Raw genomic sequence first — 27,468 nt, 5'->3', positions numbered from 1 at the left:
GAATTGAACTCACACTGTTGCTTCATGTCACAAACCAGCTGTCCAGCCAACTGAGCTAACCAGTCCCCCAGATTGAAAGTTAGAAAGATTATCAATCACTGTAGCTCTTGTTCTGCTGGAAGAACAGAAACATCAGAGCAGATTTTCTTTTAGTTACACTAGGTTTTTCACTTACCTCCAGGGTCGAGTGCAGAAACACTGTAAAGCACTGTGCCACTATGTTCCACTATCACATCTGGAATATTTTCCAGAAGTGGCATCGGGCATTGAATATGCCCATGTGAATATGGGAAGATACATTTGAATGGTACCTTGATAAAAAATTGCCCTTATGTTTTTCATCACTAATACCTTAGCAGTGCTGCATGCCGGGAATTAGCTGCCATTATTTCTTGGCATCTAGCATTGCTCATGTGGGCAGTGGAGAGACTGGAAATTTGAATCTGCCCTCACCTTTCCAATTTATTATTGATTCTACCCCTCTGCCTGAGCTATCTGGTTGCTGGTAGTACATTCCAGTGCTGCCTGCGGACTAAGGTGGTAATTTCCATCTTCCTCTGAGGTGGGCCCCTATGGACCCTGGGAATATTTTTCAGATAACTGCATGGCCAAATGGACAAAACTTGTTGCAGAATCAGCACCTCAGAGGAAAATCAGAGGCTCTCAGCAATGGGACCAGAGCTGGGTAGAACTTCAAGCACTTCAGTTTACTTTGTTATCCTAAGGGTTCAGAGAGAAACTATGCAGAGCCTTGGATTTTCGCGACAGAGCAAAAATGGTGGTGGAGGCCAAAATCTTGTAATTTCACTTTGTCTTTTGTCAAAGGACTGAGGGCTATCATTACTGAATTGCAGAACCCTTCATTATCACAGTGGGGTGCCTTCCATTTGAGAGCTTGGTTGACAGCTCCAAGTAGTTAAAGGGTGGAATATTATGAGAATTTGGCAGAGTATCAGTTCTGGTGAGGAAACTGATGTGGAACTCTCCAGCTTCACTGGCCAGTTTTCTCTCCAGATTGTGTCACTTTAACTGCCAAACAGAAGTGTGGGCATGGTTTGCGCCATCATTCTGACGGGGTGGGGACTCTTAGAGCCGGGAATCAACGCCACTGAGATTGGAGCAGCATTGTGGCCTTTCCCCTGCCATCCTCAATCATCACCAGCATCTCCATCCCCTCACCCATTGTTCGAACATCCCTGTTATCATCTCACCCTCCCTCCTGATCATGGCCAGCAATCCTCCCCATCCCCGCCAAACATGCCTGGCATCACCCCTTCCTCACCCTCACAATCATCACCAGCATTCCCATCACACACAGTGTCTACTCCCCTCACCACACATAGATGAGTCCCTGTATGTGAGGCTCACTCTGAAGTCCACGCCTGGCACTGCCTCCTGGCATTGCCAAACTAGCAGTGCCAACCTGTGCCGAGGGCAGTGCAAGGGCATTAAAGTCCCTCTCCCGCAGGGGCAATGCTGACCTCTGCACCCCTGGGGGATCTCCTCGACTGGCTGACATCCGAGTGAACCTGTTGTGAGCCTCGCTGACATGACATGTCAGCATGGTATGAAACCTGATGAGGGGGACAATTTGGTGAGGAGGGTGTTTAATTTGATTTGTATTGGTTTAAATGTATTGAAATCAGGTTCTCACTCATTATGGATGTGAACTTGATTAGGTCAGTATGGGGGGAGCAGTGAAAATTGGAGTAGTTAAAGTGAGGGCAGGTAAATTTAGGAAGATGTGAATTTTTAATATGCTATATGTTAATTACTGCTGTATTGGAGATCTTAAAATCATAACTTTCTTTAACAATTCCTTTGCCTCTTTTATCTCTCTTTATTAATTTCATTTGTATTTCCTAATATCTTTTTCATTTTCTGTACCTGATTACATTATAGTTGCTGTTTCACACTCATAGTTCAGACTCTGCATAGCTCAACAAGGATTGGATTAGAGGCCCACTGTTCCTCTGCCCACTCACAGACACTGCAGGTGTGCTGTAGCAGAGAAGATATTGTGCTCCATCTGACACCCGATTAGGATATGTGTCTTCTCCGAAGCACGTGAAAGCAGGATGAACATTGAGCTTTGCTCCTTACCATTGAGTGCAACATCTCAACTTGAGTGATAGGTTTTGATGTCAATGCGTTCCTCCCTAAGGTCTGTCCCCTTACTATTTGGGCCTTCCTAAACGTCAGTCCGTAATTAACTGATCTGCACACATCACAAGTGGAGGCATATGGATACAGACACAACAGCTTGTTCATTCACACATTTGCTCACTCATGTTCATAAAGGTACAATTGTGTCTCTCAGTGTCCATCCACTTTGTGGGAACCCTGAAACTTCTGCTGCAGCTGATTGTGATAAACCTCTTCTTCCTACTGGCTACAGCACTATGTTCATGTTTCACTTTCCAAATACACAGAGAAAGCTGATAGCTACTGTAAGTGTGAGGGGTTGGCCAGAGTCCCTGTCTGCTCCCAAAGTAGCACATTAACTGCAGTATGTTAGTAATGGAAAATCACAAATTCTCTTTTAAAGATGTCCAACACTATAAGGGGCAGAGAAAGCAAGCCTCGCCCTTCGTATGAATCCATTTTCTAAGAAGCAAGCTGATACAAAATCCTTCTTGTCCTGAACAGCCTGCATCTCCTGATCAAAGCAAACCCATTTCACACACAAAATGTCTCGCCTCTCACTGTCAAGCTCACACTAGTCCTCCTGTTAGAGACCTATCCCTACTGATCAGGAGCAGTCCCATTCCTATGCAAACCCCATGTCCAATTATTCTGCTGGGATGAAATTTACAATCTAGGATATGCAATCTCTTTAGTAACAAAATGTCCTTTCATCAGTGAGTCAATGATGAGAAATATCTTAACACCAGATTGGAAGATTAAATATAGAAAGCTTTGAAAGTTTATGGCATTGAAGGAGCCATTCAGCTATATCTGTTGGAAAGTCTGTTCTGAATTTCCTTATTGAAAAGATGCTGAGCTATAAACAACACTTTGCAACAAATGTAAAGCAGCATGGACAGTAAGTTTATGACCTTATTCCAACATTATAATCTGAGATGGGCCAAATTACGTTAAGATGTAAATTTATTACGGTAAAGCAAAATAATGTAGGATCATAGAATCCCTACAATGCAGAAAGGGTCATTCGGCCCATCGGGTCTGCATCAACTCTCACTTACACAAGAGTTCATGGTGCATGAACTCTCTTTGATCAATGGATACTGAGATTAAATACAATGGGAGGAAGAAGGAATAAAGACTGATAATGATTACACAGATTGCGATGTACCCTTGCAGGCAGAAGGAAAATCTCACATTAATTTAAATGATTCAGCAAGGCATCCAGACTGTGCAAGGCCACCCTACATGTCTTAAAGGTGATGTGCACTCTAGCTGCAGAAGATGGAAAACCTGGTTCAAGAACTAACGAATAGAAAAATGAGTGGAAATTTTGCAACAGGCAAAGGATATAGAATCTGAGTGATAGAGGTTTAGACTATGGAAACAGGCCCTTCAGCCCAGCTTGTCCATGCCCCCTTTTTTTAACCACTATGCTAGTCCCTACTGCGTGTTTGATCCATATCCCACTATACCCATTTTACCCATGTAACTGTCTAAATTCTTCCTAAAGGACAAAATTGTGCCTGCCTCTGCTACTACCTCTGGCAGCTTGTTCCAGACACTCACCACCCACTGTGTGAAAAAATCTGCCCTTTTGTATCTCTCCCATCTCACCTTAAATCTATGCCCTCTAGTTTTAGACTCCCCTACCTTTGGGAAAAGATGTTGACTATCTAACCGATCTAAGCCCCTCATTATTTTTTAGACCCCTATAAGATCACCCCTAGGCCTCCTCTGCTTCTGGGGAAAGAAGTCCCAGTCTATCCAACCTCTCCTTATAACTCAAATAATCAAGTCCCGGTAGCATCCTAGTAAATCTTTTCTGCACTCTTTCTAGTTTAATAATATCCTTTCTATGTGCTCCAAGTTTACCCAGTGGAGGAATGGAGGCCTAGTTGCTGGAGATGGACAGGAGCAATCAAAGCTGTGGAAGTAGATAACCATGGTGGCCAATGGCAGAGCCATCCATTGGATGCCAGTCTACTGCACTGCAATTGAAACTGAGACTCCAGCCACTGGACATTGCACCATGGTGGGGTTCGCAAGTGTTCTCCTGGCCACCACCCCAATGCCAACAGTTGGACGACCTGAATGCAGTGCCATAAAAATTACAATGACTTTACTTATTCAAGCAGCCAAGATGAGTGAACATATCTTTAAATGTCATATCCTTACAAATCCCCGCACATTGCTCCATTCGCCACTCTATTTCACTCACCTGCCAACATATTCTATTAAGTATGACTCATAACTAACAGTCATGGGGCCATAACTTCCTCAGAATGGCAATCAATAGCAGATTGCCACTCTGTACCGACTTACCTCGCCCTGATACTACCCTGTACCTTTACCCTTTCAGATGTACAGGAACTGCATCCTGGTCACACAGGGGCTTGGCAGTCCGAGAGAAACTGGAGACTGATGATGAAATACCACCACTCGACCTCACACTTGCAGCCATCAGCTCTGTTGCTGGTACTGTACATCCTTTAGATGGTAGCACAGAGAAGGGATATGCAGCTAATGAGTCACCTTTGTGGTTGTGGTAGACTGAGCATTTCAAAGTGGCACCCACAGAGCCCTCTGCCATGTTCAGTTGATAGTATGCTGCATAATGGGGAAGATCAGGGACATGGAGTTGGGGGTAGGGTGTTAGCGTGGATAGAGGATTGGTTGTCAAATAGGAGGCAGAGAGTGGGGGTCAACGGGTGCTATTCGGATTGGCGGATGGTGACTAGTGGAGTGCCCCAGGGGTCGGTGCTGGGGCCTCAGCTTTTTACCATTTATATAGATGATCTGGAGGAGGGAACCGAGTGTAGGGTGTTGAAATTTGCTGATGACACCAAGATTGGGGGAACGGCAAATTGTGCGGAGGGTGTGGAGAGTCTGCAGAAGGATCTAGATAGGCTGGGCGAATGGGCCAGGAAATGGCAAATGGAATTTAATGTTGGCAAGTGTGAGGTGGTCCACTTTGGTAGGAATAATGGTAGGAAGGATTATTACTTACTTGGCGAAAAACTGCAGCAGGCGACGGTGCAGAGGGACCTCGGGGTCCTTGTGCATGAGTCGCAAAAACCCAGCTTGCAGGTGCAGCAGGTGGTCAGGAAGGCGAATGGGATGCTGGCCTTCATAGCGAGGGGGATTGAATATAAAAGTAGGGAGGTCTTGCTGCAGCTGTATAGGGCATTGGTGAGGCCACAGCTGGAGTACTGTGTGCAGTTTTGGGCACCGCACCTGCGCAAGGATATTTTGGCCTTGGAGGGAGTGCAGAGGAGGTTTACTAGGCTGATACCGGAGTTGAGGGGGTTGAGCTATGAGGAGAGGCTGAATAAACTAGGCTTGTACTCATTAGAGTTTAGAAGAATGAGGGGAGATCACATTGAGACGTATAAGATGATGAATGGGATGGATAGGATAGAGGTGGAGAGACTCTTCCCGCTCAAAAAAGACAGTAGGACTAGGGGGCACAGCCTCAAGATAAAGGGGGGGTGGTTTAGAACGGAGTTGAGGAGGAACTTCTTCACTCAAAGGGTGGTGAATCTCTGGAATTCTCTGCCCGTTGAAGTGGTGGAGGCTGCCTCGCTAAATATTTTTAAGAAGCGGGTTGATGGGTTTTTGATAAGAGAGGGGATTAAGGGTTATGGGGAGAGGGCGGGAAAGTGGAACTGAGCCACGACAGATGAGCCATGATCTTATTGAATGGCGGGGCAGGCTCGAAGGGCCAGATGGCCTACTCCTGCTCCTATTTCTTATGTTCTTATGTTCTTATCAGTATCCAGATGAAGTGGCTGCCTGCTTCTCTCTACTCACAATGAATACTCATGAATTCTCCTTTCCTGACATAATATGCACCTGTTACCTCTCGGATGTACCAGTGGACAACAAAATGGGATATGAGTAATGTCACCTTCTCCAGCCTGAAAGATCTTGCACAAAGGCACTGAGGATCTGCTGAGCACTTTCCCAGCCAATGCCAGCTTTATCCTCACCCTATTCTGAGACTGCAGGTCTTCCTCCAAGAGATGGAAGAGTTCTGTCAGTACTTCCATTTTAAAACACAGATGAGGCAGACACTACTCCTAGCACACTGGCAGTGAAAGAAATAATACGAGAAGACCTAGGTAGATAAGTTTGCCTGCTGAGAGTGCTTCTCGCCCTCCTGTGAACATTGTGTCCTGTTTTCTGCATCTGCTCAATCTCCCTCACGCTGAAGGGCAGGTAACCATAACACTGGGGGCAAGTGGTCTGTTCAAAATTCCTGAAATCAAAACCAATGTCTTCCCCAGGTACCACTGTTCAACCTCATCAACCTTAACTGACACAGGGAACTACCCTGCATTTCCACAAACACAAACAAGGCCAGTGGAATTTAATCAGCAACCAGCCTGAAAGTTGTTGATGATCTTTTTACATAATACTGATGGGGATTCCATTCTATTACTTAAAGAAAGGATGTAAGCTGGAGCTGCCAGGTCAAAAATGAATATATGGTATTAAGTCAGCGTTACATGGTGACTGCTGTCACTCTGCGTTCTTCCAGTGCACTTCAAACAGTCCTGTTAACTTGTTCACTTGGACGGTGTTCAACTCAGGCCACACTGAATCTGTGTGTGCAGAACAGTTGTCAATTTGATACTAAAACCTCACTTGTGATGCCAAAACTACAGGTGTGTGGAGCCCCAATTTGCAGCTATTCTGCCAATTCTAGTTTCAGCTTTGGCCAAACCTCGAACTCTCCTGGTAAATATTCTCACTCCTGAAGCAATTCAAACCCACGCATGATTTTGTTTACTGTCCTTTTTGTTGCATCTCAGCATTCACTTGCCAGCAATATGTCCTGGCTATCTTGTCAGCTGTCATCTTAAATGTGTAATAATGGAAGAAGGGATGGAGAGTGAAAATACTAATGTCCCAAAGCGCTTCACAATCAACAGAGCACTTTTGAAGTGTAGCCAGTGTTGTAATATGGTGAACACAGAAGTCGATTAGAGCTGTCCCACAAACAACAGTGTGATAATAATAAATAAGTAGAACACCATGGCTGTTTCAAAGTAATGGCATTGGGTCCTTGTGTCCACTTGGAAGGACAAGGGGCTTCTGTGTTTTACACTCTATCTGAAAAATGGTACCTTTGACAGCGCAGTACTCTCTCACTATTGCCAGCAGATTAGTTTCGAAAACAAAGTTTGCTTCTTTCGAAGTATGCTAGAGGGTGCCTTTAAGGCAAATGTTTTCCTAGCTGCTACGATTTTGTTTTGCTGATTCCGCTTTCAAGAGCGCTTGCCAAGTTTTGCTGATCGCACTGAACAAAGGGTCCTCCAGCAACACATGTTTTAAATGCTGCTTCTGTAACTAAGTCTCAGCTGCTGCTTCACTGCTAGGAAGCTGGCCAGATGCCCATTCCAAGGCCTTGACATCATCGAGCACAATGTACAGTCTGGCGTCAGATAGCTGCTTGCCTCACACTGAACGACTGAGCACGTCAATGGCTGAAATAAAGATGGGAGCCCACTGCCCTAAGAGGGGGTTGTTATGTGGTAAAGAAGTTGATTTAAGGTGACAATAAGATTAATCCAACTTCTGCCATAATGGAAATTTTCCATGTTGACAAATGAGCAATATCACAGCAGGCTAATATTCAGTTTGCGCAATAGCTCAGTGCCAAGGCAATTACAGCCTTTCAGAAATACCACGTGCATCTTCTCACACTGTGGGTTAGCAAACCAGCATTTAATTAAAATCATACTTACATGGTCAGAATTGCAATTCATTTAGAAACATGGACGATGGTGGGTAAAGCTGAGTATGTGAATTATTGCAAGGAATTAAACACTGGATAATTAATATTAAAAGATTTGTATTTAAGTTGATGGTTCTGCCATTTTTAAAGGTTTCTACTGCCTAGAAGAAGAACAAAGGGAATAGGAGAAAAGGAACACCAACATTTGAAAGTTCCCCTCCAAGTCACACACCATCTTGGTTTAGAAACATATCACGTTTCCTTCATTATTATTGAATTAAAATCCTGGCACTGCCCAGTTAACAGCACTATCACACTCAGACAAGGTTTAAGAATGCAACTCATTTCTACCTTCTGAAGGATAATTAAAGTCTGTCTGTCTGTTAGGGATGGACAAGAAATGCTGACCTTGCCAGCAATGCCCACATGAACAACTTGGAAAAAAGACAATAACAGGTCATTAAAGTAGTCTGTCATTTCATATCAAGCTCAGTTCTAGGATTGAACCTTTCCATTGCTGTTTCCTGGATATCTTCAAAGGGAGAGAGGATGGGCTGCCCTCCTTTGGTTACGTCTCTCATACCCACTAAAAATGATCTGCCTTTTTTTCTGACTAACATTAATGTAATTCCATTGAGGGAATGGAGTTGAGGGGGTGGGGGGTGTTGGGGGAGGGTGGTGGGGGGTGGGGGGGCAGATGCTGTACAAGAAGCTGAATGAGCTTTGCAAATGAGCACATCAAGGTGCCCTGATGGTTCAGTGGGTACATGCACTGTCTGACATAGCGTCAAGTAGAAAAATAGGCTGGAATTTTCCAGTCCTTGTGCCAGCAGGATCTTCCAATACCACTATCCCGAATGGAGATTTCAGTGGCTTGCTGGCCCCACCACAGGGGTACCCACCTTGAGGGGAGGCTTGGGTTTCAGTTGCACTTAGAGGGACCTACCAACATTTTCAATAATCATTTGTGCCAAGTTACTTGATTTCAATTGAGCAATAATGTCAGTGTTAAAATTGGCCTCAGACCCCCCAGACCAGGGAAAGGTAAATTAGCTGGGGGTCCGCTTCCTGCTTGGTATCTAGTAATTACCCCTCTAAAGTTCACGTTTGTGGATGTCAAATAATGGCAGTTTCAACTGGGTTAGCACAGTGGCTAACACTGCTACCTCATAGCACCGGGGACCTGGGTTCAATTCCTGGTTTGGGTCACTGTCTGTGTGGGGTCTGCACCTTCTCTCTGTACCTGTGTGAGTTTCCTCCGGGTGCTCCGTTTTCCTCCCACAGTCCAAAGATGTGCAGTTTAGGTGTATTGGCCATATTAAAATTTCCCTCAGTGTACCTGAACAGGCGCCAGAGTGTGGCGACTAGGGGATTTTCACAGTAACTTCATTACTACGTGAACGTAAATCTACTAGTGACTAATAAATTAACTTTACTTCAACTCAATAGTTCTCATTGCTAAATGGCCTGTCAATATTCGCTGTCAAGGCTGAATATCAAGGATGGCTACTGGGGGGGAAAGAAATCACAGGACTGAGGATAATCATATAATTGTATCCCAGGAGTAAACTGGAAGAAAAGAAAAAAATAACGGCTAGGACTGATTACTCATTTTGGGTGGCACTGCTCTTTATAATTAGAAATACCATGAGAGATCAGACATAGGGGATTAAGCGGAAAACTGCAACACTCCCCTTTAAATAGCACTTCCAAGAAAGTTTCTGTAAATTATAATGTAAACTGCCACCTCTGCTTCATATTTCAGACAGTACCAAGCGTGTGACGCCTAAAGGAGTTCAGACACCAATGTGGAAACCCAGGAAGGCAGATTGGAAATGACTGAGTCAGGTCATTTAAATTAAGCTGAGCTTCATATTCGCTTCCTTAAGTTTCAGGCAATAAATGATGGAACAAATCCTGAGGAAAGCAAGTCAGCATATGACACCTGACCGATTTTCAATAATCTTTTCCCCTTCATTATAATGCCAGAATAAAACTGGTATTCAGCATCACTGAGCTTTAAATTGAAGGCAGGAGTTTTAAAGGAACTAGCTTAAACATTTACAGGTACTCCTAAAACATACCTTCGTCAAAATTGCAAACAAAACATTTCCTATTATTGTTGGCAAAAGCAGTGCAGCTGAGATATCAGCCACTATCCTAAATGAGATTTAAGATACCAAAGGTTACAGTTTATATCAGAGCATTGTTACAATTATGAGGTTTATAAGATTGATATATTTTGGCATAGTGTTTCTAATTTGAGGTAAAATGAAAGGCGTCTTTCTAACCTGCGCTAAAGTTTGCCAAACAACAAAGCTGGATGGTTTGACTGTTAAAGATTAAAGGGGGCCCAGATTATTTTACTGGGAAGAAGATGCAAGGTCTTTACACTTAGAAATAATGGCAGCAACTTATGTTTTAATGGACTGTGAGTCTCCAAAATTCCAGTAAAGTGTTGAGATCGTCAGGTTGTATATAAATTTGCTTAAAACTGTTCACTTCATTCCATGATAAACTAAAGTTGGGGTTAAAAGAATAACAAATCAGCACTTCTATCTGGATACAGGGCCCATACAATTCACATTGCAATGGTGATGTGCTTTGAAATGGGAATGGTACAGGGGAAGTCATTGTGATACTGGATTATAGGTTTTCCTAAAATTTAATTGAATATGTTGAACAGATTCATTTCAGTAGGGTCTGGGGCAGACAGAGCAGCTAGTGGCCAAAGGTTTCTGTGGTTCACTGCCCAGTGGGTGGGAATCGCACCTGAATTGTAGAGATCAAATTCACATGAGGTTTAAACAAGCTAGTACATTTAGACATTTTAACTAGAGGGAGACGTCTCTATGAAAACCTTCGCTGAGGAGGAGGAGAGTTCTGGAGTTAAAAGTTTCCAGGCTGGGAAAGATCAGAATTATACCCTTGGTTTAATAATCATTTTATACTGATTGTGGGATAATTGACTGTCTAGCTGAAGGACAATGTTAATTATAACTGTGAACAGTATTTTTTCACTTGTTCTAGAAGTAAAAAGGCAAATGTCTGTTCTATAATTTAAAGTATGAGTTACCTACAAAAATAGTGTTTAGTCATTACAGTAACATATTCTTGGAAAGTCTGGATGATTCTTCTTATTTTGCCTGCTCCGGTAAACCATGAAAAATTCAACCCCTTTTGTTTGTCTTTATTTGCATCTGAGAGAAAATGGATGGTTTACAACAAACGTTAGTACACAGATAGGATGCAGCCCAAGGAAGAACTGATTCCTTTTTGGTGAAGATGCAGATCCAGATCCAGGAATGTTTCAAAGAATCCACTGACACTGTGGGATAGGGTGAATTGACGTTGTTTTAGAACATTATGGATTTCTCAGCTATTGTGCTGGAATTTGTCACAGCTGACAAAATGTGAGCAGAGTTTTCCAAGCAGGTTGTTGGATGTGTATTGCCTGGAGCCTCCTCAGCAAAATGGAAACTCTTAATAAAAAGACCTATTTTTCCAGCTGTTAAGTTACAGTGCATGAACTGGATGGGAAAATCTTCGAGGGAAAATTATAAATTGTAATAATGTTGGGTTATCACAGTATAGCAAAGCTTTACACTCTTACTTTATTTGATAGAGCAGCTTAGCATAACCCTGCAACTATTTATTTCCTATTTTCTGATGAATGGCAGTTAGTGTTGCACCTGTAATTTCACAGACATCAGTTCTTTTGTTCACATGTGTAATTTTTTAGAAGAAATATGTATGGCAGTTTTAAGCCTAGAAATTTCTCATTAAGGCTCATGAAGAAACATCATATTATGAATTGTGTGTATTCAGATTATTGTATAAATAATAATTTATTCATTTAGTTCGTTAATGAGATAATTGCTTTAATCCTTATCATTTAAACTAAATTATAAAATCCAAATGATACTGGGTTAACAGTAATTTACATCAGTATTTCCAATGCTTCAGAACCGGAGCCAAACAGGGCGCTAAGCAGTGGAAATTTGGTCCATAGTTTTAAAGACATTAAAGCATAATCCTCACTTCTCATAGGGTTTATTATAGTTTGATTAGATAGAGGTCAGTTAAGGCATAAATTAGCTATTTCATCCAAACAGAAAATTACAGTACTGCAGATAATTTGTGGGATGACCATGCAGTTAGAGGTAGCAGATTCAGATGTATGTCAAAGTTTACAGAAAGGCATTAAAAACTAAAAGTGCTCAAGTTTTGCAATCAGTGCACAGTGCCACAATCATGTCACAGCCTGTAACACACTCCTACGCAATAGAACTCACCATATCACCGTTACAAGCTCCTAACACACTACATTCATAAGCAGCTTAACATACAAAGTAGTGATTGTTTCCTTATCCTTGCAATACACAAATACACTCATAGCACTTTCCACAGCCTGTCCACCATGTTCAGGGTACAAGTCAGGAGTCTGATGGAATATCCTCCACTTGCCTGGAATCACACAGCTTCAACTCAAGAAGCTCAACAACCAGGATAAAGAAGCCTGCTTTATCAGCACTGCATTTATCATCTTCAAGATTCACTCTCTCCACGATTAACACACATTTGCAGCAGTGTGTACGATTTACATGATGCACTTACAACAACTCACCAAAGCTTCTCTGACAGCAATCCCCAAACATGCAGCCTAAACCAACTAGAAGGACATGGACAGCAGATAATGGGACACCACCATCTGTAATTTCCCCCTTCAAGTCGCACAGCATTCTGAGTTGGAAGCATATTGCTGTTCTTTCATAATCCTGGAACTCGCTCCCTACCAGCACTGTGGAACTAGCTTCAATACATGGACTGGAGTGGTTCAAGATGACACCTCATCACCAGATTCTCAACAGAGTTGAGGTTAGGTAATAAATATTGAACATACAAGTGACATCCACATTCCATGAATTAATTAAAAAACAAAGAAATACTGAATGGAGCTGTTTGATATGTTCAGGGTGGGAAATCATCAATTAATTCATGACAAAATCACAATGGTCAATGAAGACAGTAAGTGCCAAATTTATATGAAGTCCCAATTTTTATCAGGATCCAACCTTGAAGCAGAAATAATCATTGTGTGCACCCAACCATTGGTGGTCAACGTCATGTCTGTTTCAGGAGTTAGCCTCTTTTACATAATGTGAAGTCGTATGATGAAGCAATCATATTTTTGCTCAAAGTACGACCACAGAAATGCCCAACTCAAAAGAGATGTTACAACTAGCTGTAGAAAGACGTTTCCGGCTGCGCTTGCCCCAAGACCGGGAAATCCCACCTGAGGTCAATGGACTTTTTCATCATCCGTGTCCCATTTGCTACTATTCCCATGGCGGGTGGGACATGAAAATTCTGCCCTAGAAACGGTTTTCCAAAGTTTGGAGCAAGTGAACCAGTGGACAGTGATCCTGTTGTTGCACACATGACCTACAACTCTTCAAACTCACTGTTCAGATCCTTGATATTGTTCTTTCTTGGTGTTTTGCAAACATTCTTAAGAGGAGCACCTCAGACTGTATGTTAGGAGGTACCTTCCAAAGTAAATGCAGGTGGCACCACTAAACAGAAATGCCTGCAGTTCTGCACGATGTTTAACGAACTCATCGGGTGCGCTAAGGTAGGAGACATTGTCACAGCCATATATATGTATATTAATTTCACAATAACCTAGTCTTACAACACTTTGAATACTCCTCTTGGATAGTCAGTATGTTGTAGGTGACCTTTGCAGTGACTTAGTTAATATCCAAGTACTCCTTCTCTATCATTCATACATGTTATTCCTCTTCCTTCTATAGTTTGTTCATTATGCTTTTCCTGTACTCATTTTCACCATTGGAGGCATACATAAAGTTTATTTATTAGTTACAAGTAAGGCTTACATTAACACTGCAATGAAGTTACTGTGAAATTCCCCTAGTCACCACACACCGGTGCCTATTTGGGCCAATGCACCTAACATGACTATCATGTTTATGCACCTGGTAATATCAGGTTATTGCCTGTCTGGACTATATTTGCTGGAAAAGTTTACATAAAATAGGGAAAGAAGCCAAAAGCCAAGAGGTCCCCGATCAATTCCTTCTAATTTTCTTTGAGAATGCTACCACAGAGATCAAGGGCAAAGAGGCCATAATTGTCAGAAACCTAGGTCCAGCTCAATAACACTAAGGTTTGAACTGAAGGAAATTGGAAAATTGTGCCTCTTTGTTCTTGTGCAAGGTGCAGAAAAAACAATCAGGAATCAAAGATCTGAGATTGGACAGGAGACCTGGATAGTGGAATTGAACAAAGTGCAGCAGCGGATGCAGAGAGTAGCTGGGGTAGCGGTGGAAGGTAATGAAAGCTGAGGAAAAGAAATCTGTTGTCTTGGGGATCAGCATAAAATCCTCTTTGGCTGAAAACAGGAATCAGATCTCTAAAAATGTACTCTTAATGATGATGCCTTTGAAGCATGGGGATTATTATAGACATTGGAGATATTGTTGAGCTTGAAGCAGCAGACAGCGAGTGTAAAGATCTCCACTAGCAACATCGACATTGTACTGAGGTACAGTATCAGAACATAACCAACCTCTTTGAAGCATCTAGAAATTCCAGGAATATCCACAATAAAATGTCTGGTGCAGGCAGCAGGGCAGGAATGGGAAGTCTGATTTCTTAATGTTTAAAGAGCAAGAGGGAAGCTATCGTTTACTGATTGTGGAGTGGGCCCCTTAGGTTGGACAATCCCCCCATTCCTTCTTACTCACTCCCCCCTAAAATCCATCCCCTGCTCCTCCCCCCCCACCCTGCCCATTTACTTGTCCCTCTCCCTAACCTAACCAAACACTCCCAGGGTCAAGAACCCGGGCTTGCCTCCTCTGAGGATCCTTTGGTCTTGATCATCGTTTTTTTCTGCAGTGTTGGCAGCAGCCATTCATACCTTCCTGGTGCAGCCATTCTGCTGGATTGGCCAGGAGCTCCAGAGGGCAAGACTTCCACCCTCTCATTAGCCTGCTCTGCAGCACTCTATGGCTATGAAGCACTGTCATCTCAACCCCCAGCTAGCATTGTTTTTCCCTCCTCACTACTCTCAGTGTATCACTCTGACATGATTAAAATGCCTCACGGGGTTGCCTCTGCCACCTCTATCACTGAACAGTGTGGAATCATTGTGTTTTCTTACTCAGCCAACAATTTTCTTTTGAAATGGCGAGAATGGCTTTCTAGGGTCCACATACTATCCTGGTGGGAAGTTCATTGCTACACACGCCCTTTGTTAAATCATTTAGTTGCTTTCATTGGTACACATTGCAAAAATGGAAGAAAACACATACATATAATGAAGACACAATATGAATGATAGATAAATGTAATTCTTTCCTTACTTCACTGGCCTTCAAGACTCCAAACAATGGGAAGAGGAAAGCAGGTACCATTGCTGCTGCACCAAGTGGAACGGCCTCGGAAACCCAGTAGACTGCAGTCACTATCAGAACGTATGCACACTGAGCCTCTGGCTGAAAGACAGAAACAGAACTTACTCGATGGGCTTCGTAACCCAGAGAATATTGACGGGAACAATTCATCGAGAAGTGTTTTACACTGTCAAGTTACAATTTGCCATCACAACAAACATACCACTAATCTAAAACAAAGTAAAAATAGAAAATGCTGAAAATGCTCAACGGGTCAGGTGACATCTGTGGATAGAGAAACATTCAACATTTCGGGCTTGTATCAAAATGTAGGGACAGAGAAAAATGGGTGGGAAGGGAAGAACAAGAAGGAAAGTTTGGGCTAGAGTGAAAGGTGTGAAAGATTGAAGAGATTAAGTAACAAAAGGGATGATAGCATAAGGCAAAAGGAGGTGGTACTGGGGCAAACAAAATAACGAAAGGTTGGTTTAGAGGATCTAAATAGAAAGAGCAGAACTATGAACAGCACTTGCTTTTCAAAAGTAAAGAGATCAGGGGTTGTAGTCTATATAAAATATAACATCTGCCTGAACAATCAAACTAATAATCAAAGCTTGTAAACATTATGCTTCTTTATTTATTCATTCATGGGGTGTCAACATCATTGGCAAGGTCAGCATTCAGAACAACAGAATCTCTCCGGTGCAGAAGGAGGCCATTTGGCCCACTGAATCTGCAAAAGAGCATCTTATAATGACCATGCTGAGTAAACACTGAGGACGCTATTACACAATTCATATTGAACAATTGACAAAAACACTATTATACACCTACAAATGAACACTTCCCCAAGGACATGGTGGGGTAGTACAGTGGTTAGCACTGTTGCTTCAGTGCACCAGAGACCCAGGTTCAATTCTGGCCTTGCGTCACTGTCTGTGTGGAGTTTGCACATTCTCCGCGTGTCTGTGGTTTCCTCTGGGTGCTCCGGTTTCCTCTCACTGTCCAAAGATGTGTGGGTTAGGTTAATTGGCCTGGCTGAATTGATCCTAGTGTCATGGGATTAGCAGGCTTGCAGGAATAGGGTCTGGATGGGATTGTGGTCGGTGCAGACTCGAGGGGCCGAATGACCTTCTTCTGCACTGCAGAGATTCTACGATTCCATGACATTAAGAGCCCCAATTGAGTAGTGCCTAAAGGCTTTATTACAGAGAAAAGCAAACTACTGAGGATGCTGGAATCTGAAACAAAAACAGAAAATGCATCATTTTCGACTATTCTCTTTCTGGTAGTAAATATTTGATTATTCTTGATGTATATGGAGAGCACCTTAAGCAGGGCAATGTGGTTCCTAATCTGTGCAGAAGGTTAGAACAGTTTATTTAAACTTGTGACCCCTGTTTTCTGTGATGGGAGGATGATATTTTCAGAGTGCCAACACATATAAACAAGTCTATTCCAAGACACTATGTTTACTTGAATTCAAGTCACAGCTTCTTGACTCATTAAATACATACAAGATACTGAATAACAAACAACTGTACGTTCTTTGCTATAAGATAACAAACCAGCAGAAAGCAGGTGATTCAAGTCAGGATAGCACTAACAAGTCCAGAGTGCACTGCATTATCCATGTTTGTGTCAATTATTTCTGCTTTACTTCTTGATATATTTTAAATTCCATGTCCTTTCTGACAGACATTAATTAGAGGTCACTCAAAAGAGAGCAGGGAGTTCGTGGATTCTCCGATGGCGAAATGGGTATATGTGCCACGTGATGCAGCACTAACATTCAGATCAGGAATATCCCTGACTTGGCAACTGGCCGATATTATCATCAAGTGATCTCATCTAATTCAGCTTTAGGAATCACTGCAACAGACCTCAGTTACTCTGATCTAAGGATGAGGAAATAATCAGCTATCACTCCAGCTACTGATTTTTTAAAAATTAATTTTTGGGATTGAATGTTGCTGCCTTGCCAGCGTTTATTGCCCATCCCCAGTCGCCTCTGAGAAGGTGGTGATGAGCTGCCTTCTTGAACTGCTGCCATCTATGCAGTGTAGGGACACCCACTGTGCTGTTAGGGAGGGAATTCCAGGATTTTGACCCAGTGACACTGAAGGAACAGCAACATATTTCCAAGTCAGGATGGGGAGAGACTTGAAGATGAACATCTAGGTCGTGGTGTTCCAAGGTATCTGCTGCCCTCGTCCTTCTAGATGGTAGTGCTTGTGGGTTTGGAAGGTGCTGCCTAAGAAGCCTTGGTGAATTCCTGCAGTGCATCTTGTAGATGGTGCACATGGCTGCTACTGGTTTTCAGGAGTGGAGGAATTGATTGTTTGTGGGTGAGGTGCCAATCAAGCAGGCTGTTTTGTCTTGGATGGTGTTGAGTTTCTTGAGTATTGTTGGAGCTGCACTCATTCAGGCAAGGGGCGAGTATTCCATCAGACTTATATATGGCGGACAGGCTTTGAGAAATCAGGGGGTGAGTTACTCACTGCAGGATTCCTAGCCTCTGACCTGCTCTTGGAGTCACTGTATTTACGTGGCTAGCCCAGTTGAGTTTCTGATTAATGGTGGTCCCAGGATGATAATAGTGGGGGATTTTGCAATGGTAATGCCACTGGAGCAATGTCAAGGGGAAAACTATTCATTTTATGATGTCAAACAAAGAAAGACGAGCTTAGCTGCAATGTCCTCTCACGTTGTTGAACTGCCAGCAGCTTCCCCCTCCCCACCAACCTACAGCATTCAATTCAAACACAGCAAGATCCCACAAACAGCAATGAGAAAAATGACCAAATCATCTGTTTTGCAGATGTTATTTGAGGGATAAATGCTAGCCCGGGATAATATTTTCATTATCAGACCCAACACACTTGTTTATTAGAGCAATCCTGTGGGTGATTGTGATTTACCTCTTTTTCTGTGCATGTTTAAGTTTAAGTTTATGTATCACAAGTAGGCTTACATTATCACTGCAATGAAGTTATTGTGAAAATCCCTGGTCGCCACACTCTAGCTCCTGTTCGGGTTCACTGAGGGAGAATGTAGCATGGCCAATGCACCTAACCAACATAACTTTTGGATTGTGGCAGGAAACTGGAGCACCCGGAGGAATTCCACGCAGATATGGGGAGAATGTGCAGACTGCACACAGACAGTGACCCAAGTCGGGAATCGAACCTGGGTACCTGGCACTGTGAGGCAGCAGTGCTAAGCACGGAGCTACTGTGGTGAATGAGTTGAAAGTTGCACTATGTATGGCTACCCAAAAAGCAGCTGATTGTCACCAGATCTCATTAAGGAGGCTGCACAACATTTTGATCACTAGCAAGTGAGCTAGTATCATGTCCTAATAGTGATCAGCTGATTGGGAATAAACATGACATTGCAGAGGGTCTCGAGTGCTACTTAAAGACATACCACCTTTTACTGCTCACTTGCTGCTGGAAGTTTGAAGACAATTTTGGAAAACATCAGGAAATATTCAAGACTTCACCAAATTTTATCAACATCTATTCCAGTAGTTGGATTTTAAGGCTGGTGTATTTGAAGGCAGAGGTGCTCGTAAAATATTTGCCAACCCACCGACTTTCCATCCAACCCCAACCTGCCCCCCATGGGGGCAATGGAGTGTTAGACCTATCGAGGGCTTAGATTTTTCAATCAGTAAGGCAAGGCAGGGACAAGATGATCAGCCCAGCAGCTTTCACTTCTTTTAGGAATTCCCGTGTGTCCATCAGGGGCACAGCTCCCTCATGAGTGTAGCTCCCCCATCCTGTCCTAAAGACCTCTGTTGCCTGACTCCCCATCCCCTCCTTGCTGGAATCTTCCATCCAAGATCCCCAGACTTATCTCAAGAGATAATTCCCCTCCTCCAGGGACTGACTGTAATCCCAACAGTACTACAACAGCCCTTGGACTCTAACCAGTCACTAACAACCATCACACTCTTCCAGCACTGATAGAATTACACAGTGCTGTTCTGAATTGGCCAGCAGTTCTGTAGGGTGGGAATTCCTACCCGATGAGGGTGGAAGCCCCACCCTTACCAAATTAAGTCAATCTTCTGTGATATTGCTGCATACAGCCAGATTTTAGATTGGCCAACTGACTTTTAGGTCATGGGTACAGGTAACCAGGCCCAGAAATTTTCTGAGAGCTTCACCTGAGAAAGATGATTGTGCTATCTACATTACAATAGTCATCAAGAGAAAGGGAATACGTGGTCAAGGGTGTTTTGCTAGAAGCCTGCTTGGTCCACAGGAAGAATGAAAGGAAAACACGAGACCAAGTAGAACAACAGTATCTACTGCAGGAATGAAGTTACTATGAAAATCCCCTAGTCGCCACACCACAGCACCTGTTCAGGTAATGGAGGGAGAATTTAGTTTGGCCAATGCACCTAACCAGCACATCTTTGGACTGTGGGAGGAAACCAGACCGCCCAAAGGAAACACACACAGACATGGGGAGAACATAGAACATAGAACATAGAACATTACAGCGCAGAACAGGCCCTTCGGCCCACGATGTTGCGCCGACCAGTTAAAAAACAATGACCCACTAATCTAAACCAATCCCTTTTCGTCCATAAACCTATCCACGGATCTCTTAAACGCCCCCAAACTAGGCGCATTTACAACTGCAGCAGGCAGGGCATTCCAATCTCTCACCACCCTCTGGGTAAAGAACCTACCCCTGACATCTGTCCTATAACTACCCCCCCTTAATTTAAAGCCATGCCCCTCGTGCTAGCTTTCTCCATCCGAGGAAAAAGGCTATCACTATCCACCCTATCTAAACCTCTAATCATCTTATATGTTTCAATAAGATCCCCTCTTAGCCGCCTTCTTTCTAGTGAAAACAACCCCAAATCCCTCAGTCTCTCCTCATAGGACCTCCCCTCCATACCAGGCAATATCCTGGTAAACCTCCTCTGCACCCTCTCCAAAGCCTCCACATCCTTCCTGTAATGTGGGGACCAGAACTGCACACAGTACTCCAAGTGCGGCCGCACCAGAGTTGTGTACAGTTGCAACATGATGCTGCGACTCCTAAATTCAATCCCCCTACCAATAAACGCCAAGACACCGTATGCCTTCTTAACAACCTTATCTACTTGATTCCCAAATTTCAGGGATCTATGTACACATACACCTAGATCCCTCTGTTCATCCACACTATTCAAAGTCCTCCCGTTAGCCCTATACTCAACACATCTGTTATTCCTACCAAAGTGAATTACCTCACACTTCTCCGCATTAAACTCCATCCGCCACCTCTCGGCCCAGCTCTGCAACCTGTCTAAGTCTCCCTGCAAACTATGACATCCTTCCTCACAATCTACCACACCTCCGACTTTGGTGTCATCAGCAAATTTACTAATCCACCCAACTATACCCTCATCCAGATCATTAATAAAAATTACAAACAGCAGTGGCCCCAAAACAGATCCCTGAGGCACACCACTCGTAACCGAACTCCATGACGAATATTTACCATCAACCACCACCCTCTGTCTCCTATCTGCTAGCCAATTCCTGATCCAATTTCCTAGACTACCCTCAATCCCATACATCTGCATTTTCTGCAGAAGCCTACCATGGTGAACCTTATCAAACGCCTTACTAAAATCCATATATACCACGTCAACTGCCTTACCCCCATCCACCTCTTTGGTCACTTTCTCAAAAAACTCCGCACATGACCCAAACCAGGAGTGGAACCCAGGTTCCTGGTGCTGTGAGACAGCAGTGCTAACCACTGTGCCACCATGCCAACCAAAAGGAGGAGATATTGGACAGGTCATCTGTACTTAAAGTTGATAAGGCACCAGGAGCAGTTTGAGATGCACCAAAGGACATGGAGGGAAGAGAGAATGGAAATTGCTGACCATAATTTTTCAGTCTTCCTTATACTCAGGGTGGTGAAGAGGGCTGGAGAATTCAAACATTACATCCTTGTTCAAAAAATGATGCAAGGATTGGACCAGCCAGATGGGAAAACTTCTAGAAATAAGAATTCAGGACAAAGTTAATAATCGCACGGACTAACATGGGTTAGTTAAGGAAAGTCAACACGGATTTCTTGAGGGAAAATAATGTTTAACTAACTTGCTGCAGTTTTTGAAGAGGGAACAGAGAGGGCTGATGCAGGCAATACACTTGGTGTGGTGTACATGACTTACAAAGACACTTGATACAATGCCACACAGACTTGTGAGCAAGTTATAGCTCATGGAATAAAAGGGACAGTAACAACATAGATACAAAGTTGTCTGAATGGCAGGAAACAAAGTATTAGTTACTTGACATTTTTTGGCTTGGAGTAAGGTTTCTAGGGAGTCAATGTTGGGACTTTTTCTTTCACTGATAAATATTAATGACTTAGACCTTGGTGTACACAGCATAATTTCAAAGTTTGCAGATGATATAAAACTTGGAAGCATTGTGAATGGTGAGGAGGATAGTGTAGAATTTCAAAAGGACAAAGACTAGTTGGTGGACAGAAAGATGGTCAATGAAGTTCAATGCAGAGAAATGTGAAGTGATTCATTTTGGTAGAAAGAACATGGAGTGACAATATAACATAAAGAGTGTGCAAGAACATTGGAACCTGTGTTTGTATCTTTATAGATCACTGAGGTGCCAGGATGGGTTAAGAGAGCAGTTAATAAAGCATTCAATATCCTGGACTTTATTCATTGGTGCATTAGAGGACCGCAGGGAGGTTATATTGAACTTATACCTGTTATTAGTTCAGTCACAGCTAGATTAATACTTCCAGTTCTGGGTGTCACACTTCTAGGAAGGATATATGAAGGCATTGGAAAGAGTACAGAAAAGATTCATGCAAAAGGTTCCAGGGTTGAAGAAGTTTAGCTATGATGCTAGATTGGAGAAGTTAAGACTGTGTTTTTTGGAGAAAAGAAATAATTATTAAAAAAAGCAATTGTGAAACAAGTAAAAGCTTTTTCACACGGTCAGTGGCTAGGGCCAAGAATAGTTTAAGAGTCTGATGAAGGCAAGTTCAGTTAAATCATTCAGAAGGGAATTAGACTGTTGTCTGAAAAGGCAGAATGCTCAAGGTTACTGGAGTTGGCGGGAAAACGGAACGAGTCGAGTTGTTCATTTAGAGAGCTGGTGTAGACAAAGGCCAAATGACCTCCTTCTGTGCAGTAACAGTTCTATGGTCAGTGAAGTATCTGGGGATAATTGCCCCCTGGACTTTTACAGCACATAAAGAGACTATTTGATCTATTTTGTATGCACCCAATCTTTGCTAAAGAAATCCCACAGTTTATTCTCCCTCCCATAACCCTGTTTTTCCCCTGCTTCAATTATTTAGCCAATTGCTTCATATAATGGTGTCTGCCTCAACCAGATTTTAAGCTACAATATTTCAGACTTCAGCACCCTCTTCATAAATAAATTTCTCTTCCCTTCTTTCCACACTTTCAGTGGCAGTTTTAAATTGATAAGATTCATCACTTATTCCCCAACAAGAAGAAATGATCTTTTCCTTCTCATCTTAGCAATATCCTTTATCATTTTAAATTAAATCTGACATTATCCTCATGAATTTGTATGTGTTCTTCTATACTTTGAACAGGCCATCCAGATTTTCAGCTAATACTCTAACTGTGCCCTAACCATTGTTTTGCAGGTATTTTCCCCTATTTATAAAACCCTTAAATATTTTTGGATATTCAATAAATTAAAGATTCAAATCCTTCAGACTCACTGCTCATCCAATTCCATGAAATGTGTGCTTCCATTCACCGATTTTCTTCCATTGATGTATTAGTGCTCACTAAACCTCCAATTTTCGTGTCATCAGTCAATGTCAATAGTGTGGTTCTAATGCTTTAGTCTCAATCATTTGTGTAGATCAAGAATTAAATGAAAATACCTCCTTCTCCTTGTATAAAGGACTTCCAATCCTTCACAAATCCAAACAAAATCTGTGTACTTCAATTCTTTGTTTCACATCTGCCAACCAATTTATATCCGTGCTGCCACATTTCTTATATGCCTCAATTATTGTAACAAATCTGTGAAAAGACTCTTACTATTTCTTTTTGCATTTTGTCTGTCATTAGTATGTTCTTTCAGTTGTCCTCATGTCTTTTCAATTACACACTACACTGTCTGTCTGTCCTTTAATATTACAAATATGTGACATAGTAGCAGGAGAAGACCACTCAGCTTCTCAATCCTGCTCCACTATTCAATAAGATCATGGTTGATCTGACTGTAACTTCAACCTGATCCCCTTATTTCTGTCAACCCCACCCCCCCAATAACCTTTCACCCCTTGTTAATCAAGGATCTGTCTAACTCTGTCTTAAAAGTATTCAAAGTCTTTGCCCCCACTGCCTTTTCTAGATAGAAATCTAGAATCTATTTCTAGATTCTCTGACAAGTGGAAACATCCTGACTACATCTACCTATCAATATCCCTCAGGGTCATAAAGGTTTCAAACAAGTCGACTCTTACTCTTCTAAACTCTAGCTGTACAAACCTAACCTCTTCAACTTTTCCTCATAAGGCAATTCTCCCATCAACCCTTCCTTATAAGACTATGGTATTAGTTCTAGTATTATTCCTGGTATTAGTTTAGTAAACCTTCTCTGAATTGCTTCTATCTTATTTACATGTTTCCTTAAATAAGGTGGCCAATACTGTGCTGATTTGATTACAAGTCTCAGTGTTAAACGTCAACTCATGTTTTAGACTGTGGGAGTGGGTTCTTGAGTCCATGCTTGCCAGCCATGCAAATGCCAGTGGGGGCTCAAGATCTGAGAGTTGCAGATCTCACTGGCAAGATTATGATCTCAGATATTCTCCACCCCTCACCAGTGATGTCTGTGGGGGATTGGAGGAGTTTTATTCATGTTTTGATTGGGCACTCTTTAACTGTGGCACCCCAAGACTGTTAAATAAGTTAAGTGCTCTTGGTGTTAAGGATAAGATCCTGGTGTGGATAGAGGATTGGCTGACTGGCAGAAGAAGAAGGCAGAAAGTGGGGATAAAGGGGTCTTTTTCAGGATGGCAGTCGGTGACTAATGATGTGCCTCAGGGGCTGGTGCTGGGACCACAACTTTCCACAATATGCATTAAGGATTTGGAGGAAGGAACTGAAGGCACTGTTGCTAAGTTTGCAGATGATACAAAGATATGCAGAGGGACAGGTAGTATTGAGGAAGCAGGGAGGCTGCAGAAGGACTTGGTCAGGCTAGGAGAGTGGGCAAAGAAGTGACAGATGGAATACAATGTGGAAAAGTGTGGAGTTACGCACTTTGGAAGAAGGAATGGAGGCATAGACTATTTTCTAAATGGGGACATGCTTAGGAAATCAGAAACACAGAGGGGCTTAGGAGTCATTGTCCAAGAGGCTCTTAAGATTAACGTGCAGGTTCAGTTGGGAGTTAGGAAGGCAAATGCAATGTTAGCATTCATATCGCGAGAGTTAGAATACAAGAGCAAGGATGTACTGCTGAGGATGTATAAGTCTCTGGTCAAACGCCATTTGGAGTATTGTGAGCAGTTTTGGGCCTCATATCGAAGGAAGGATATGCTGGCCTTGGAAAGGGTCCAGAGGAGGTTCACAAGAATGAAGAGCTTTTATGTGAGGAATGGTTGAGGACTCTGGGTCTGTACTCGTTGGAGTTTAGAAGGATGAGGACGGATCTTATTGGAACGGATAGGATACTGCGAGGCCTGGATAAAGCGGACGTGGAGAGGATGTTTCCACTAGTAGAAAAACTAGAACCAGAGGGCACAACCTCAAGCTAAAGGAATAATCCTTTAAAATAGAGATGAGAAGGAATTTCTTCAGCCAGAGAGTGATAAATCTCTGGAACATTTTACTGCAGAAAGCTGTGGAGGCCAGGTCATTGAGTGTCTTTAAGGCAGAGATGGATAGGTTCTTGATTAATAAGGGGATCAGAGATTATGGGGGAAAGACAGGAGAATGGAGATGATAAAAATATCAGCCATGATTGAATGGCTGAGCAGACTCAATGGGCTGAATGGCCTAATTCTGCTCCTATGTCTCATGGTCTTATAGTCCAGCCAGGTTTTGCTAGCATGTTAAGGCCCCAACTTGCCACATGACAGCATGAAACACATTTACTTTGACTCTTTTAGTCAGAGTGTTGTAAGATCTGAACAGAAAACCGACGTAGTTTTCCCGCCAGAAACAGCAGTCTGCCATTTTATTGGTATCATTCCTTCCTATGTGTTCACATAACTCTGTTCTTTTAGCAATCTCTTAATTGTCTTATTGTAAAATGGTCCTTAAAGGATTCCAAGATTTGTGTACATCTACTATCTATCCAGAAGTATGGAGTCTGCACATTCTCCCCGTGTCTGCATGAATTTCCTCAGGATGCTCCAGTTTTCTCCCACAGTCCAAAGATGTGCATTGGACATGCTAAATTGCCCCTTAGTGACCCAAGCTGTGCAGGTTAGATGGGATTAGCTATGGTACATTTGTGACATTACAGGGATAAGGTGGGGGAGAGGGCCTGGGTAAAATATTCTGTCAGAGAACTCAATGGGTCAACTGGCCTTTTCTGCACTGTAGGGATTCTGAGAAGTCCATTTCAGACTATTGTTCACTCATTGTGTGAAGAACGTCTTCCTGGAATCAGGTCCAAATTTATCTCTTCCAGGTTTGAACCTCTGACCTTGTCTCCTAATCCGACAACTTCACCTTTGTGCTGTTTGCTCACTTGTCTGCCCAGTTAATTTATCTCAATGATCTTTGCCTTTTTCCAGTCTCGCGCTCTTACCTTTAACTCTTCATTATCTTTTCTATTTTTACTCTAACAAAGTTGTGGTTACTATTTCCCAATTGCTCATCATCTCGAAGATTACTGATTTGTCCTGTTTCATTTCCCAAGATCAATTCAACCAATGCTTCTTTTCTTGTTGGGCTAGAAAAGTGCTGATCTAGGAAACCACCCTGAACGCATTCTAAAAAAGCATTCACACTTTAACTATATCTATTCAAGCCTATCTTGGAATAGTTAAAACATTTAAAATGGTTGTCCAATTGTTCTTACATATCTCTCAGAACTGTCTGAAGGTCACAACCACCGTCTCATTTTTACTGGTTGTTGGCCTGTAATGTAGTTTATATTCATTAAGTTGATCCACATAAATTCTGTTTTAATATAACCCTTCAGCATGCCCTTATATTGGAACATAAGAATATAGGAGCATAGGTACAGGCATAAGGTATTCAACCACTCCACCTGTTCTGCCATTTAACTAGACTATGTTTGATTAGTGCTGCAGTTCCATTTATCTGTCTTTGATCCAAATTCCTCGATCGCCATATCTTATAAAAATATCACAAACTCAGCCTTGAACATTTCAGTTGATCTAGCACCCACAGCTATAGAAAAAACAGACTACCCTTTAAAAAATCACTTCCTGATTGCACACCTGAATAATATATCCCTAATTTTAAGATCTGGTCCCCTTTTCTGATTTCTCCATCAGAGTAAATACCACTAAACAAATAATTTTGTCATTCAAAATCTTCAATTAGATCACCTATCAACCTTCTGAATATGAGGGAATTATAGCCCAGACTTCTGTCCCTATCCTCATTATCTATCCTTACTCTGTATCGTTTTGGCAAATCAGTCCTTAACCTGCCTCTCAGGCCAACGTATCCTCTGACCTGAGAAGCAGTATCCAGAACGGAATCAAATATTCAATAAGGTCATGTTGAACTTAAGCACAACTTCTTCACCTTTGTATTCTGTTGCATACATTCTAGAATTCTGCTAGAATCCTTCACTGAAATTGCCTCTGTACACCCTTTCACCCCTCCCTATCTCTCCTAATTTTAAGTCAAATGTCCGTTATAATCATTGCACCATATCCCACCATAGTGATTAATGCCTTGAACTCTCCAGTAGCCATTCATTAAAGAAATATTATTGGGTTATCATCAAAATATATGACATAGCTAGGTTGTCCACATTCCTCCTGGTGACAAGAAGGGCTGCTAATATTTAGCTAACAACAAACACTTGACTGCATTTGGGGTGGATGATTAAATCTTTACGGCTTTGCAATCTGGGAGAACAGAAACTGGTCAATGTTGCTCAAGTTGTACAACATATAGTTATT

The 27,468-nt window shown here is 42.4% G+C and overlaps 1 protein-coding gene across 2 annotated transcripts in view; it reads right to left on the bottom strand.

The window, feature by feature from the left end:
- slc13a4 (solute carrier family 13 member 4) overlaps window positions 1-27,468 on the bottom strand; it is a 91,153-nt gene that overhangs the window by 58,167 nt on the left and 5,518 nt on the right. For both annotated transcript variants that reach the window (XM_080190999.1, XM_080191000.1), the window contains exon 2: window positions 15,277-15,408. In XM_080190999.1, the coding sequence (XP_080047125.1) occupies window positions 15,277-15,408 (132 nt within the window). The remainder of the gene's footprint in view (window positions 1-15,276; window positions 15,409-27,468) is intronic.

Source organism: Carcharhinus amblyrhynchos, chromosome 6 (genome assembly GCF_965287045.1).
Source record: "Carcharhinus amblyrhynchos chromosome 6, sCarAmb.v2.hapA, whole genome shotgun sequence".
In the NCBI taxonomy this organism is placed as follows: domain Eukaryota; kingdom Metazoa; phylum Chordata; class Chondrichthyes; order Carcharhiniformes; family Carcharhinidae; genus Carcharhinus; species Carcharhinus amblyrhynchos.
The sequence above is the reverse complement of the archived record's forward strand: the minus strand, read 5'-3'. Positions and strand labels throughout refer to the sequence as shown.